Below are 15650 nucleotides of genomic sequence, written 5' to 3'. Positions count from 1 at the left end.
TTAGACTTAGCAAAGCACAAGTGTAGAGTTCAAGTTCTGACTATAAAAGGTTTGAATCGGTGTATTTTCTTATGTTGTTGTGTTTGCACTCAACATCTCGAGTACAAGCTTTTTGTTCAGTCTGTCATAAATTACACTCTGTCCTTTGTTTAGTGTTTTAGTGATTTTGTGTATTGTATAATGTATTTCTGAATTGTGAGTTGTTTTGCCTTATGTCTCAATCAACTTGAACTTGTAGGTTTTCTTCACATTTTGTTCGGAAGGGATAATCATTATAATTGGGAGTTGTTTTGCCTTATGAAATCGGGAAAATTCAATATATTCAACTATCATTCCCTTTTTTGAGGGAAAAGAAAAAAGAAAGATAGGTAAGTACATTTATTTTTCTTGATTTCGTATAAAAAAGGAAATATTTTAACTTAATTACCATTTTTTATCATAACCGAGTCAAAAGGGGTAGTTCTCTTTTTGATTTTTGAAATTTATTAGGGAGTATTTTATTTCCAAAATAGCTGAAAACATTAATTTTGAGGTTGTTTTGTCAAAAAAAAATTAAAAAAATTTGAGGTTGTGGTGTGTGTGTATATATACATGGTTTTCATTTCTGTGTTGTCTGCGTGTTAAGTGGATTCAAAGCAGAAGAAGCAATGTTGAGAGTCTGTCGATTACGAGTTGGAATGGCGATTCCAAAACTTTCTGAACTTTCCATAATTCCATCACTATTCTCCTTCTCTTTTACTTCCCATTCTCACTCCCAAATGCACACTTTTTCCTCCATAAAAACCTTCCATTTTCACTCACCTTCTTCTCTTCCTCTTTCACCATTTACTTTTATCATGTCTCCCTATGCAACGAGTACTCATTTTCTGCAAATCCCACTTTTTATTTTCCATTTCTGTTTTTTAGTCAATCTTTTGCTCCCCAAAGATTAGATTATCACGATGTGATGTAATGTAGAGTTACAAAAATCAGTAAAAATCTGATCATTGTTTTGTTTTCAGCTCTGTATAGCACTGGGAGTAGTGCTGTTGAAGGTGGTGGAGAAAGGGAAGTATTGGTGCAGCATTTGTTGGTGAAAGAAGATGACGAGAAACTATTTTTGAATCTTCAAAAGAGACTCTCAGCAGGTTAAAAAACTTGGATTGAACAATTTAATTTATGTAGTATCGTAAATCGTCTATGTGTTTATTTGGTTCCACATTTAGAGGATGATAATTTGATTCTAGAGATGAAGAATTGATTTTAACGTATATGAATGTTCCCGATTAGAATTGATTCTAGCTTGAATCTAGAATTTGGAGTTTTTACCTTTACAATTGATTTTTAACCTCAAATTTATTGTTCAACCTAGCTACCTCAATGTATATCTAAATATAAATATAATTGATTTTAAATAGAAATTAAAAAAGTTTGTTTGGTTATGTGGTGTCCACTCTTTTGTATTTTGTTTCTACGATAAAAGCCTATATACGGTGTCCACTTTTTTGTATTTCGCTTCTGTCGCAAGTTGTTGTGTTTCTTACACAGGCTTGTCACTTAATAATTTTTGCCGTTTCAAAAAAATAAAATAATTTGTCACCGCATAACCAACACACACATCATTGTTTGAATTGAGTTGTTCTGTCAATATGTAGGGTGTGGTTTTGGAAGATATGATTTGTTCAGTTTAACTTCCTAAGGCTTTCTTGTTTTGTGTTGTGTGTCCAGGTGAAGATTTGAGCGATCTTGCTGTGGACTATTCGGTGTGCCCATCTAAAGAAGAAGGAGGAAGGCTTGGGTGGGTGAGAAAGGGACAAATGGTATGATGTTTAGATTTGCTTAAATCTTGTTCTTAGGGTTTCTCAATTTGTTCATGATTTGCTACTTTTTATGCTTCTTGCTTAGGTGATTCCAGTTGGTATGCATCACTTTCTTCTGTAAATTTGTCCAAATTTGTCTGTTAGAGGAAGGGATATATTATGCTTTTCCTTGGATTTTCTTTTGCTAACGATAATTGTGCCATATGATTCTGTAGAGTGAAGTTCATGAAGTAGAAATATAGACCTAGTTATAGAAGTGCCTTTTTTAAAATTAATTTTACATTACAATAGTACAATTATGTGATTGGACATATCTTTGTTGATGTAAATGCATCAGGTTCCTGAATTTGAGGAGGCTGTGTTTAGTGCACCTTTAAACAAAGTTGTAATGTGCAAGACAAAATTTGGATGGCACCTGCTGCAGGTTTTATCTGAAAGGTATTTCAAGACATATTTTTTTCTCCAAGTTGGATGGTAAAATGTGTTTCTTTCGGATGGGAAATTTATTGAATATTTGGTTATTTTCGTAAATCCTTATTGATTGTTTGATCTAATTAGCCAACACCACCTTTGTGCGATAAGGCTTGGTAGCAGTAGTTGTTGTTTATTTCAGTGAGTGTTCTTAACTTCTTATGTGTCGTAAATCTTTTCCTTTAACTATTAGGGAAGAATCTGTATTTCAAGACATTCAACCTGATGAGCTGCATGTGAAACTTCAAGATCCCAACTTCTCGAAGGAGGCACAGTTAATTGATGTTCGAGAGCCTGAAGAAGTGTATGCTCCTATTTTCTTTGACTTTAACTAGTTTCTGAAATCATTGAAATGCATTTACTCATTTAGTTTAGTGTTGTTAGTACTTAGTAGCCTGAATGAGTGGTGATAAGTTGATGAGGATAAGAGCTTGCACAAAATAGACAATATCAAGCTGATCTATATAAATAGAATAGAAAGTTTTGAGACAATTTTAACATTAATGCACTTTTGATATCTCGTAGACTAGAACATGTACTTCTGTTTGATTGAATGGGATATTCATTTAGTAGCTTACACTTTTATGCATCTATTTTTTTTTTTCTTTAGTGTATAATGATACTCTCATTATACACAGGGACAAAGCGTCTTTGCCAGGATTTATGGTTCTTCCCCTCCTTCAATTTGGAACCTGGGTGCCTGAAATAAACACCAAATTGGATCTTCAAAAGAATACATATGTTCTTGTAAGTACAGCTTTAGCAGTCCAAGTTTGAATGGTTGTATTATACGCCTCTGTTTTCTGATGTTTGAATTCATTCATCTTCAGAACTTGTAGTTTGTTATTCAATACTGAAGCTAAGTTAGTTGTTTAGTTATTTTTGTTGCATACATATTCAATAACTTGACTTCTAAATGCAGTGTCATCACGGTATTCGGTCGTTAAAGGTTGCCAGGTGGTTGCAGTCACAGGTAAATAATTTTTGTCTGATCATCCGGCCTTTTAAGTATGTCTATGTCTGTTTTACCTTGTAACTTGTTGCCATTTACTGGTGTTAGTGGTTATTCTAAATCTATGCATTGTAGACAATTGTTGCGTTAAGCATGTAGTATTTATGTGTCTTTGAAGATATATAATGATGTGTAAACACTAATAACATGGTTTTCACTTTATAATAGTCAGTATTGTCCAAGATCGGTACTGTAGTGCTATAGTGTAGAGAAATTTTAACAAACCCTTATTACTCTACAAACCTGATTTAGTATAAAGTGTCATCAAATGGTGATTATAGTATTGTGGTATAATTGAAATTGAACAAACTGCTATTTTATGGAATCCATGATTGACAGCACTGATTAAAGTAAATTTTTTGAGGAATTTTTTTTCCTCCTAAACATTGACAGCTCCTATATATGTTTGTGGAATCGAAACTGACATGTTTAGGAATTAATTCTCATTTTCTTAAGTTACTATGACATAGTAGTCATTGTTTTCTAACTTAACGAACAAGGTACACCACTGCTTAGGATGATGATGACTTCTGAAAGGCCACAGTCTTGTCAGAAAACCCCATTAAGTTGGGCCCTGTTTGGACTAACAATTTAATTAAATTTTTATGGCATAAGCACTTATCATATAAGGGCTTATGTATACGCTATTTCTATAACAAAAGATAAAACAATCATAATATTTCTATATAAGATAAGCTATCCTGGAGAGAAAGTTGTTTTTATAAGTTCTTCTAAACGATCTTACATGTCACAAGTGTTCATGCGAGTATACAATATTTCAGGGGTTCAGGAAAATATACAATATTTCTGGAGGAATCAATGCCTATGCGGTGCAGGTCGATCCGTCGATTCCTACATACAATAGAGTGAAATTTGGTGAGAGGACTCCATCCAATATTTTAGCAAGTCACCCTTTCGGAACTTTCAACTCTTACTTGAGAGGCAAGGCATGAGATGTTCACGGATAAATATTGGTATGGACATATTTATTCTGAATTGGAGGATTCTTTAGTTCTTGTTTCAAAAAATTAAGGTTACATATCAGATGCCTATAAGGTGTTGTTTGGTTTCCTCTGCAAGTAATTGTAACCTGCTTATTTGATATTTTTTTCTTCTTCTCCTACAATTGTTTCCTTTCAATTCCATGGCTTTCTCATTCATCATACGGACATGATTTTTATGTGACTCTCTCTGGGGCAGGTTGTTTAATTTTACAAATACCATTTTAGATTTTATAGTTATATATGCTTGTGTGTAAGTTTCATTCAAAAATTGTTTTATTAAAAAAATTATGTTGAAAATTAAATAACTATTTCGATTGATTGAAAAAAACCATTTTTCATGTGAACCGTATATCTTGTGCATACATCTGCAGAGACTAATCCATTGAGCTAAGTAGAATCGAAATGAGTGGCAAAATTTCCCTCCAGAGATTTAATACAGCTGCATTCCGTGAGGCTTCGAAGAAAGCCAATTTTAGTAGAACATAGAGAAAAACATATTTTATGGTGTCTAATGTCTATAAAATTCAATCATGTTAATGGAAAACTATTTTGATATGTACATTTTTTTCAACCTGACTGTCTTTTCATCCATAATTTACATTCAATTCGTTAGTCATTCTAATTTTTGACACTAATCAAATATGTTAATTCTGTCAAGAAATTATGACGTGTGATCATGAATGATGATGTGATATTGAGAACAAATAAAATAGTTAAATACATTTTTTTAATTTCATATGATAAAGAAAATACTTTTACTAACTTAATAAACAATATAATTTTTTATTATAATTGAGTCCAAAGAGTAATTCTCTTTGTGATTTTTGTAATTTTCTAGGAAGTATTTTATTTTTCCTAAGATGTAAAAACACATGGGGATCACTTTGGTTCAATCGAAGGTAATAATGATATTGCCTATGTATTGTGTATGGGAAAATAGAAAATAGAGCTACATCTTTTAAGTAAACGTACTTGGGTTTGTACAAAAAAAAAAGTATTTGAACCTAGTTTATGTACGTACTTGTACGTATTTAAATTGAGTATGGGTAGTCGTACTTTACATAAAGATATTTGAATTGAATACTTATTCCATTAAACAAAAAAAGTTTCATGTCTGAATTGAATATGAAGAAGAAGAAAAACCGAAAAAAACACAAAAATTAAACAAAGATATGGTAATGGAAGATCACGTGCAAGTTCTTTGGTCAATTTTTCTTCTTCACATTTACATGAAACATATTTAAAAATGAAAAACTGAATAATGCAAAAAATGTTAAAGAAAGTGTTAACAAGTGTCTTAATGACACTCTTTAACAACCTAAAATGAAAAATTTATAGAAATAATTCAATGTTATTTAACTCTTTAATAAAATATTTTAATTTGAAATTTTTAAAGAGCGTCTCCTTAGAGCATTCGTTGTTGAGACAAAAAATCATTTTCGTCGTTGATTATGTAACGCATAATCAAAATAGTTCTTCGATATATAAAAATTCAAAATAATCGTCTTGATTGTATAATACATTAGTCAAAATAGTCATCGATGTTAAAATATTATGTTGAATATGTCATGTAAATCCCTCAATATATTTATTTACTAACATGTTAAGTTGATAACCATGAGCGATGTTTTTATCTCACCAGCATACTCAACATTGACCTTGTGACTAATAATACGTATTTCTTGCTGCGCAAGAAAAGTGAGAAAACAATCGCTATACGTATTTATTTATTTGTAAAAATAAAAAGTATTTACTTAGTGTCATATTATTGCTTATAAAAAAAATTGTTACCATCAAAGTTGAAGAATAAAGAGATTAATGTCACTACTCAAAAAAGAAAATTATTTTCGACGAGGGGTATTTTGGGAATAATATATGTGAGAGGGGTGTAACTAGCAGAATCGTTGTCATTCATTTCTGTGCCGTCTCTGCGTTGTATTGGATTCATCCAAAGCAAAAGCAGAAGAAGCAATGTTGAGAGCTTGTCAATTTCGCGTTGGATTACCGATTCCAAAACTCTCTTCACTTTCCACTATTCCTTCAATCTTCTCTTTCTCTTTTCCTTCACATTCTCATTCCAAAATCCACACTTTTTCCTACAAAAAACCCTTCCATTTTCACTCTCCTTCTCTTCCTCTTTCACCCTTTACTTCAACCATGCCTCCTAAAGCATCAGGTACACATTCTCTGCAAAACTCACTTTTTATTTTTCATTTTTTTTATTGGATTATCACCTATTGACGTAGTTAAGAGTTTAAAAAATGATTAAAAATTTGATTTTTATTTTTGTTTTTAGCTTCATATAGTACTGGAGGTAGTTCTGTTGAAGGTGGAGCGGAAAGGGAAATATTGGTGCAGCATTTGTTGGTGAAAGAAGATGACCCAAAACTATTGGTTGATCTTCAACAGAGAGTCGCTGCAGGTTAAAAATAGTTGGGTTTTACAATTCAATTAATGTAATATGGTATATTGTTTGTATCATTGTTTGAATTGAAGCAATAATTTGAGAAAATAGAATAATTGAACGGTAACCATATACTATGAAGCACTAATACGGACTCCGCACGGATACTGACACGCCGACACCGCTAATAATTTGAGAAAATCGCTATATTTCAGTATAATTATGTGTCGGTGTGGTGTCGGTGTCGGACATGGCTAATTCGAGGAGTGTCCGTGATTCATAGTTATATTCGTGAATCGTGATAGTGTTGGAGACTGACATCTGTTGGACACTGCACACACCTTTAATATGAAGTCTCGGTGCTAGATATTTATGGGAGATATTTATTTGTGAAGTTTCTTTCTAAGGCTTTCTTGTTGTGTGTTCAGGTGAAGATTTGAGTGATCTTGCTGTGGAACATTCAATTTGCCCTTCTAAAGATGAAGGAGGAATGCTTGGGTGGGTGAGAAAGGGACAAATGGTATGCTGTTGTTTAGGTTTAATTAAACCTTGTTCTTAGGGTTTTACATTTTGTCTAGATTTTGCAGTTGGCTACTTTTTGTGGTTACAGTTGGTATACATCACGGCCTTATGTAAATTAAACTGACTTTGTCTGTTAGAGAAGGGTATATAGTTGTATGAGGTTTCTTTGGGTAGGTGAGAAATTGAGGTTCAAAGGATACAATATACCTTTTCTTGCATTTTCTTTCACTGAGTTATGATAATTGTGCATGTGATTCTGTGAAGGGAATTGGATAAGATAGAAATGTAAACCTAGTTATAGAAGTGTAATTTTTAAAATTAATTTTACTGTTGTTGGGAAATTCTACTTTAATTGTGGACTGCCTCTAACCACCTTAATTGCGGCATTTGGGTTTTCCCTCATTGTCGCTTCCAACACCTTCATTGTGTTGGACTTGAGAGGTCGGGTTTAGTCCCGCATGACCAAGAGACATGGCCTAAGTGTGTGTTTGGTATACCATCACGTTTTCCAAAACCACGTTTAAAGTCACGTTTGCATTGAAGCTTAGTATTGTAGCTTCTTGCTTTTAGCGTTTGAGGAGCGTTGGGACGCGAGAATGTCCTGAAAAAAGCTTTACCAAACAAGCTATAAGTAGTAGTGCTTGTAAGTTTGGACAGTGCGCACCTGACAAGCCGATTTTGTAGGGTTGAATTAGACTCAACCCAAACTCTAAGATGATATCGGAGTCTATCCTAGATCTGTTGTTGGACTGCCCGCATTGTCCATGCCCCTAGTCCAATTTATGCCAGGTTGTGAGGCAGGGTGTTGGAAATTTTGCCTTGATTGTGGTCTTCCCCTAGCCATCTTAAATTTGGCTTTTAAATTTCCTTCATTGCAGCTTCGAGCACCTTAATTTTGCTGGGTGTGAGAGGCTGGGTTAGTCCTACACAGCCTAGAGATCTAAATAGCCGTGAAGGGCCTCTTTGTGTGGTGTTGTGTTAGTTTTGATTTAGTTTAGTGGGGCCTGAGAATTTTATTTGCTTTTGTCTAATAGGAAGTGGATTGTTCTGTGGCTTCCTGTGGATTGTTTGGTGAGCCTAGCTTGGTTATGTGTTAGGAGAGAGCGTCTATTTCTTTTGTTTGAGGAGTGGTTAATTAATTCTCTCTTTTAAGTTGGGGTTTTCTGTTTAGGTGTTATGTTACCTATGCTCTGTATAGGCAGTGTGGTTGTAACCTTTTTTGCCACCGGATACGTCTTGTGTTTTAGATCAAGTTTTTTCAACCAAAAAAAAGTACTAATAAATTTGAGTAGTCATCATCTTACAAGTCAAGTTGATTTTGTAGTGTTGAATTAGACCAACCCAAATTCTATGAACTGCAATAGTACAGTTATGTGATTGAACATATCTCTAATTATGAAAATGCGACAGGTTCCTGAATTTGAGGAGGCTGCGTTTAGTGCACCTTTAAACAAAATTGTAAGGTGCAAGACCCAATTTGGATGGCACTTGCTGCAAGTTTTATCTGAGAGGTATTTCCAGGCATATGCTTTTTAAGTTGGATGATAAGATGTGTTTAGTTCCAATGTGAAATTCATTGAATATTTGGCTATTTATTAACCCTAATTGATTGTTTGATCCAATTAGCCAACATCACCTTATGGGATGATAGTAGTTGTTTGTTTTAATGAGTTTCTCATGCCTTGTAAATTTACTCCATTAATTGTCAGGGAAGAACCAGTACTTCTAGACATTCAACCTGATGAGCTGCATGTGAAATTTCAAGATCCCAATTTCTTGGAGGAGGCACAGTTGATTGATGTTCGAGAGCCTGAAGAAGTGTATGCTCCTATTTTCATCAACTTTTAACTAGTTTTCAATCACTGAAATGCATTCTTGTATGATCTGTATATGTTCATTTAGTTTAATACCGTTACTACTTAGCATGTTGAGTTAGTGATGATAAGTTGATGAGGAAATGAGCTTGCACAAAAGAGAATATCAAGCTGATCTATAATTCACTAGAAAGTATTGAGAGCATTTCAACGCTAATTCCCTTTTGATATCTCATGGATATCTGCTTTTATATGATTTTATTTTCTAATATTTTTCTTTTTCTCTTTAGTTTTTTGAATTTTTCTTTTATATTGCTTATGTTTACGTCAGTGGTTGATTTTGGTTTTCCTATATCTTTTAATGATTCTCGCATCATACACAGGACCACCGCATCTTTGCCAGGATTTACAGTTCTTCCCCTTCGACAATTTGGAACCTGGGGGCCTGAAATAAATTCGAAATTTGATCTTCAAAAGGATACATATGTTCTGGTAAGCACAACTTTAGCAGTCCAAGTTTGAATAGTTAGAAGCCTTTGTTTTTTGATGTTTCAGTTCATTCATCTTTATTTTGATTTTCAATATTGAAGCTGAATTAGCTGCGTAGTTTTTTTTTTCCTTTCTCTCTGGTGCATGCATATTGATAACCTGACTTCTGAATGCAGTGTCATCACGGAGTGCGGTCTTTACAGGTTGCCAGGTGGTTGCAGTCACAGGTAAACAGTTTTTGTCCTTAAAAGTGTAAGCATGTCTAATGTCTATGCGTTTTTTTGCCTTGAAACTTGTTCACATACTGATATTAGTGTAATTCTGAGTCCATGCAGACAATTGTTGTTTCATGCATGTAATATTTGTAAATTGCTTTTAAGGTAGAGAATGTTGTCCTTTTCAAAATTAAAAAAGATAGAGAATGTTGTATTGTAGACAAATAATTGAATAAAACGGTTTTCGCTTTATCAAAGTCTGTGTTGTAAAAAGTCTACCCAAAATAAAAGTCTGTGTTGTAAAATAGCGGGCTATAGTACCATAGCATAGTGGAATTTTAACAAACCGTTATTGTTCTATGATTTAGTATATAGTGTTGTCTAATAGTGGTTATTGTAGAGCTCCGCGATTGACAACATTGATGAAAATAAATTTTGTGATGATTTTTAAGACCTCCTGAACAAAGACAGTTCCTATATATGTTTTTGGAATTTGAACTGACATATTTAGGAATCAATTCTCATGTTCTTGTAGTCACTGTTTTCTAATTTAATTTAATATACTTTGAACTGTCACATAACCCCATTAGTTAGTTACAATCAGACAGTTGGCCTTGTTTGGATTAACAACTTGTTTATAACATAAACGCATGTATCATACAAGTGCTTATGTATAAACTATTTCAATAATAATAAATAGACTAAAATCAAACAACTTATCATATATGCACATGTCATGAGTTGTTTCCCTAAGCTCCCTGAAACAGTCTCACAAGTCACTAGTGCTTATGGCTATAGATAAGCTCAAATAATTAATTCCAAGCAAACCCATAGTAGATTCAGGTAGTTAGAGAGGATGAAATATGACAATGTGTATAAATAATGGGAGGGATGTGAGGACTGCTAGTCAATTAAGAAGTACTGTAATTGTAATAAATGGAGATTTTATGTCATATTTCTTTGTAATACAGTACCAATGTTCCTATCATATATTGTTTTCTATGTATTGACTTTTGATTGTGCCATTGTCAATGTTTCAGGGGTTCAGGAAAGTATACAATATTTCCGGAGGAATCCATGCCTATGCGGTGAAGGTCGATCCGTCAGTTCCTACATACTGATTTACATGATTCTGCCACTTTCCTCTTCTTGCATGTGAGCATTTTTCCTTGCATGAGATCAAGATTTTGCGAGAGGAATGCATTCAATATTGTAGCAGGTCACACTCTTTGGAAATTTCAACTTTTACTTGAGAGGCAAGGCATGCGATGTTCACAAATAATACCAAAGGAAATAGTAGATCTAGATGCCTTACCTAAATCTTGACCAATAAATATTGGAAATGTGCTTATTTTGGATCAAGAATTGAAGGCTTCTTAAGTTCTTGTTTCAAAAAATTAAGATTTATATATCAGGTCCCTACAAGGTGTTTTTGGTTTCCTCTGCATCTAACTGTTACTTTTCTTATTTGATTTCTTTCGCCTACAATTGTTTATGTCTGTGTGGTGCCTTTTCAATTCCATGACTCTTTCAGCATGAGGACAAAAAATTTATGTGGCCCTCTCTGTCTGTGTGTTCTCCTAAAAGTGATTTTGAGATTGTTAAAATGGTGACTTTAGGTTTTAGAAATTCCATGTAAAGTAGAGGTTTTTATTAATTCAATTATAAAAACACCTTTTTATTTTGAAAACTAATTATAATTACATTTTTTCAGAATTATAATCATCAATCTATTTTTTTTCTTCCCAAAAGCTTTTAAAGTGATTTTGTTATTAAAAAAATGAACCAGTCCTAGTCTAAATTCCAATGTAATAATTATTATATGGCTTTTGCTATTGAATGGTCTGTTTAATTTGTTAGTCACTTTAGTTCTTAACGATAACCAAAGAGTCGGAGATGGTAACTCTTCTAAAAACAAACATGTGACAATTTATTCTATTATGGATGATGATGTGGGTAATTGCTTTATAGGATTGTAATTCCTGACTGCACAAAATATATTTGGAGTTACGACTTGGTTTTCTTTTTATAAGAACGCAACTCTCAATCGGCTTATTTTAGAGGTTAAGCGGAATAATCACCGATTATGTGTAATATTAAGACAATATGGATGGTGATGTCTGCAAGAACAAAATTGACACAGTCTGAACTTTCCCATTACCGAACCCCAATCTGAATCAGTTTATGTAGACCACTTCTTTCTTGATTTTACAATCTGCTGATTGCTTATGCATTCGGCAGTTTTCATTCAACGTGCTGCCAACTTTTGTACTATATTTATTTATTTTTTGAAGAAACTTCGTAGGGTATCCTAAACAACAATGTGCAAACGTGAAGAGTTGTATTTTTTTTATTTGAATGCTTCAATGTATGCTAATTCAGCAAATAACCTTATGTTTGATTCATTATTTTTATTGGTGGCTTTGTTAATATTTACTTAATGTTAGGTATCTCATTTGAAATTTTTACATACTTTTTAATTGACTCATTATTTTTAAACTATTATTATTATACTTTAAAGAGTATCTTTCAAAATATATTTAAAGACCAGTATTGTACAATATACATGTGTAGATTTTTTCACTTTTTTGCTATGAAAAGAAGAAAACCATGTCATTTGTCATGTGTTGTTAATTGTTATGTTACTTGTTAGTTACTAACTACTGTTACATATGTACGATGTTATAACAAGATTCTTTGACATTTGTAACAGACCAAAATCCATTTTTATTCTTTCTATCTCCGAAATTTCCTCCAAACCTTTGTCTCAATAAAATCCTTAACCCCTTGCAACGTATGACACACACCAATATCTCTTTCCTTCCTAAAATCCATCACCTTCCTCTAATTTTTTTTTGTTTCAATCATCATTCCTATCTGTCATTAATCAACAAACTATCCTTTTTAATACCCTTTAATTTTTCTCCTAAGTTTTTTTTAGACTTTTTTTTATGTGCATGTGCTTCCAATAACACTTTTCTCAATTCATTATTCACAATGTTGTAACATTCACCACCTTTTTTCCATCACCTATTTTTTCTTTCCTTCCAAATTCCTGCCATCCCTTTTCTTCTGATTGATTCTCCCTTCCACCATGGGCAATTGTTGCTCTGGTGGTACTGAAGACCCTGAAGATAAGGGAGAAAACAATCAACAAAACAACGATGCAAATGGAGATTCTTCAGCTACAACGCCGCCACCATGGTCAAAACCTTCGCCTCAACCTTCTAAACCATCAAAACCTTCCGCGATCGGTCCTGTTCTTGGCAGGCCAATGGAAGATGTTAAGGCTACTTATAGCATGGGGAAGGAACTAGGGAGAGGACAATTTGGTGTAACACATTTGTGCACACACAAAACCACTGGAAAACAATATGCATGCAAAACAATAGCCAAGAGAAAGCTTGCGAATAAGGAAGATATTGAGGATGTTAGGAGGGAGGTTCAAATCATGCATCACCTTACAGGACAGCCTAATATTGTGGAACTTATTGGTGCTTTTGAAGATAAACAATCTGTTCATTTGGTTATGGAGTTGTGTGCTGGTGGTGAACTTTTCGATCGAATCATTGCTAAGGGTCATTACACCGAACGTGCTGCAGCTTCCTTGTTGAGAACCATTGTTCAAATTGTTCATACTTGTCATTCCATGGGTGTTATTCATAGAGATCTTAAGCCTGAGAATTTTCTTTTGTTGAGCAAGGATGAGAATTCTCCTCTCAAAGCCACTGATTTCGGTTTATCTGTCTTTTACAAACAAGGTTATACATTTTTACCTTTTTTTTTTTATTTAAAAGCAAAATTTAAACAGACAGAAAATTTTGGTGAAATATATACCAAAGTTATACTATGTGAACAAAATTATCAATATGTTTTCTTGTAGTAAGTTTAGGATATGACATAATTTACAAATTCAAATTCAAGCATATTATAACATGGAAGAGATATTTTTTGACAGGTGACCAGTTTAAAGATATTGTTGGTAGTGCATATTACATTGCACCTGATGTGTTGAAGAGGAAATATGGACCAGAAGTAGACATTTGGAGTGTTGGTGTCATGTTATATATTCTTCTATGTGGTGTTCCACCATTTTGGGCAGGTTTATATTCACTCACTTGATTTTTAATCTGCTCCTTAATAGAACAAAAAACTTTCCTCTTGAATTGATTTTATGTCTGCTTAATATGAAACTGAAACTAAGATTTGGTTTTGACAGAATCTGAAAATGGTATATTCAATGCCATCCTAAGAGGACATGTTGACTTTTCTAGTGATCCATGGCCCTCCATTTCACCTTCAGCAAAGGATCTTGTAAGGAAAATGTTGAATTCAGATCCCAAGCAAAGGATTACAGCATATGAAGTTCTGAGTAAGTATATACACTGCTTGAATTCAAATATTATGTTTACAAATTAATTTGACTTCACCCCGTCAATTGGTGTAATCGAAATTCTAACGTAGTACTTCGTATGTGAAAAATAGATCATCCATGGATCAAGGAAGACGGAGAAGCACCAGATACACCTCTTGACAATGCAGTGCTCAATAGGCTCAAACAGTTTAGAGCAATGAACCAATTCAAGAAAGTTGCTCTAAAGGTAGGTGGTGCTATTTTTCTTATAATCAAATCTCAGGTCTAATTCATTTTACTATTTTCTCATTAAGATTGCATTGAACTTAACAGTATACTAATAAAACTTACTTATGCACAGGTTATTGCTAGCTGCTTATCAGAGGAAGAAATCATGGGATTGAAGCAGATGTTTAAGGGTATGGACACTGACAATAGTGGAACCATTACAATTGAAGAGCTCAAGCAAGGGCTTGCAAAACAAGGAACTAGACTGAGTGAAACAGAAGTTAAGCAATTAATGGAAGCTGTAAGTTATCTCTCCTTCATTTTTGTGTACTGCATGGCAAAATAACTTCTGCCAAAAAGCAGCTGTTCTACCATGATTACTTAAAAACAAATTTTTTACTTTTGCAAATTACAGGCAGATGCTGATGGTAATGGAATCATTGACTACGACGAGTTCATCACAGCAACTATGCACATGAACCGATTGAACAGAGAAGAACATGTTTATACTGCCTTCCAATTCTTCGATAAAGATAACAGCGGGTAAAGAAAATTAAATAAATCCGTAAAACCAACATGGTTGGATATATATTTGCCCTTCCTTTGGATACTAATTGTTCAAATCTTCTGATCTCACTGCTTTTCCATAATTAGGTACATCACCATTGAAGAACTAGAGCAAGCTCTCCATGAGTATAACATGCATGACGGCAGGGACATAAAAGAAATCATTTCAGAAGTTGATGCAGATAACGTAAGTCTAGCACTGACTAGTTATATTTTAGACCATTGAATGAGTTTTTCTTTTGCTTATAATCAAGACTGCCATAATTAATACTTGCATGTCTGTGCAGGATGGTCGGATTAACTACGATGAATTTGTTGCAATGATGGGCAAAGGAAACCCAGAAGCAAATACCAAGAAGAGGCGTGATTCGACCTTGTATTAGTAAGGGTCTATGGGAAGATTCAACAGAGATAATTATCTCTTTCAGCATTTGGTGATTTTAAAAATTCCAGATGCTGATGAGTGAAAATCCACAGAATGTAAAGCTTGGTAGTTGTTTGGTTGGAAAGGGTTATGGGTGAGGAATGTGCAAAGGTGAAAACAAACAAAATAGGAGGGTGGAAAAGAACTTAAACCAACCTTTAAAAAATGTAAAATCATGTCAGGTGTTCGGTCGGTTGGTTTTGCATTTTTTCGTTTCCTTGTAACATATCTTATATTGTAATTGATCTTTACTTAGGAAACAATTAAAAGGGTGTTTATATTTGTATTGTCTCCTAGTCAATACTAGGTTTAAACATGTGCAATGTTCTTACCAAAAAAAAAAAAAA

At 33.5% G+C, this 15650-nt stretch overlaps 3 protein-coding genes across 3 annotated transcripts; all 3 read left to right on the top strand.

Annotated features, from left to right (window-relative positions):
• The first annotated feature begins 406 nt into the window (after window positions 1–406).
• Window positions 407–4445, top strand: LOC112421875 (rhodanese-like/PpiC domain-containing protein 12, chloroplastic). Its single transcript, XM_024783926.2, has 8 exons — window positions 407–855; window positions 1002–1127; window positions 1708–1799; window positions 2137–2237; window positions 2464–2574; window positions 2909–3017; window positions 3193–3243; window positions 4065–4445. The coding sequence occupies exons 1-8, from the start codon at window positions 648–650 to the stop codon at window positions 4233–4235; spliced, it is 969 nt and encodes a 322-aa protein (XP_024639694.1). The 5' UTR covers window positions 407–647; the 3' UTR covers window positions 4236–4445.
• Window positions 4446–6187: 1742 nt separating this feature from the next.
• Window positions 6188–11197, top strand: LOC11431855 (rhodanese-like/PpiC domain-containing protein 12, chloroplastic). The gene is made up of 8 exons (XM_024783705.2): window positions 6188–6462; window positions 6583–6708; window positions 7119–7210; window positions 8623–8723; window positions 8922–9032; window positions 9410–9518; window positions 9692–9742; window positions 10771–11197. Exons 1-8 carry the CDS (start codon window positions 6258–6260, stop codon window positions 10849–10851), a joined length of 876 nt encoding a protein of 291 aa, XP_024639473.1. The 5' UTR covers window positions 6188–6257; the 3' UTR covers window positions 10852–11197.
• A 1062-nt stretch (window positions 11198–12259) lies between these two features.
• Window positions 12260–15585, top strand: LOC11431416 (calcium-dependent protein kinase 17). Its single transcript, XM_003617185.4, has 8 exons — window positions 12260–13491; window positions 13689–13832; window positions 13950–14102; window positions 14216–14331; window positions 14446–14613; window positions 14728–14855; window positions 14967–15066; window positions 15167–15585. The coding sequence occupies exons 1-8, from the start codon at window positions 12825–12827 to the stop codon at window positions 15260–15262; spliced, it is 1572 nt and encodes a 523-aa protein (XP_003617233.1). The 5' UTR covers window positions 12260–12824; the 3' UTR covers window positions 15263–15585.
• The last annotated feature ends 65 nt before the right edge of the window (window positions 15586–15650 follow it).

Source organism: Medicago truncatula, chromosome 5, assembly GCF_003473485.1.
Source record: "Medicago truncatula cultivar Jemalong A17 chromosome 5, MtrunA17r5.0-ANR, whole genome shotgun sequence".
NCBI lineage: Eukaryota > Viridiplantae > Streptophyta > Magnoliopsida > Fabales > Fabaceae > Medicago > Medicago truncatula.
Note: the sequence above shows the minus strand (reverse complement) of the source record. Positions and strands in the feature narration are given on the sequence as shown.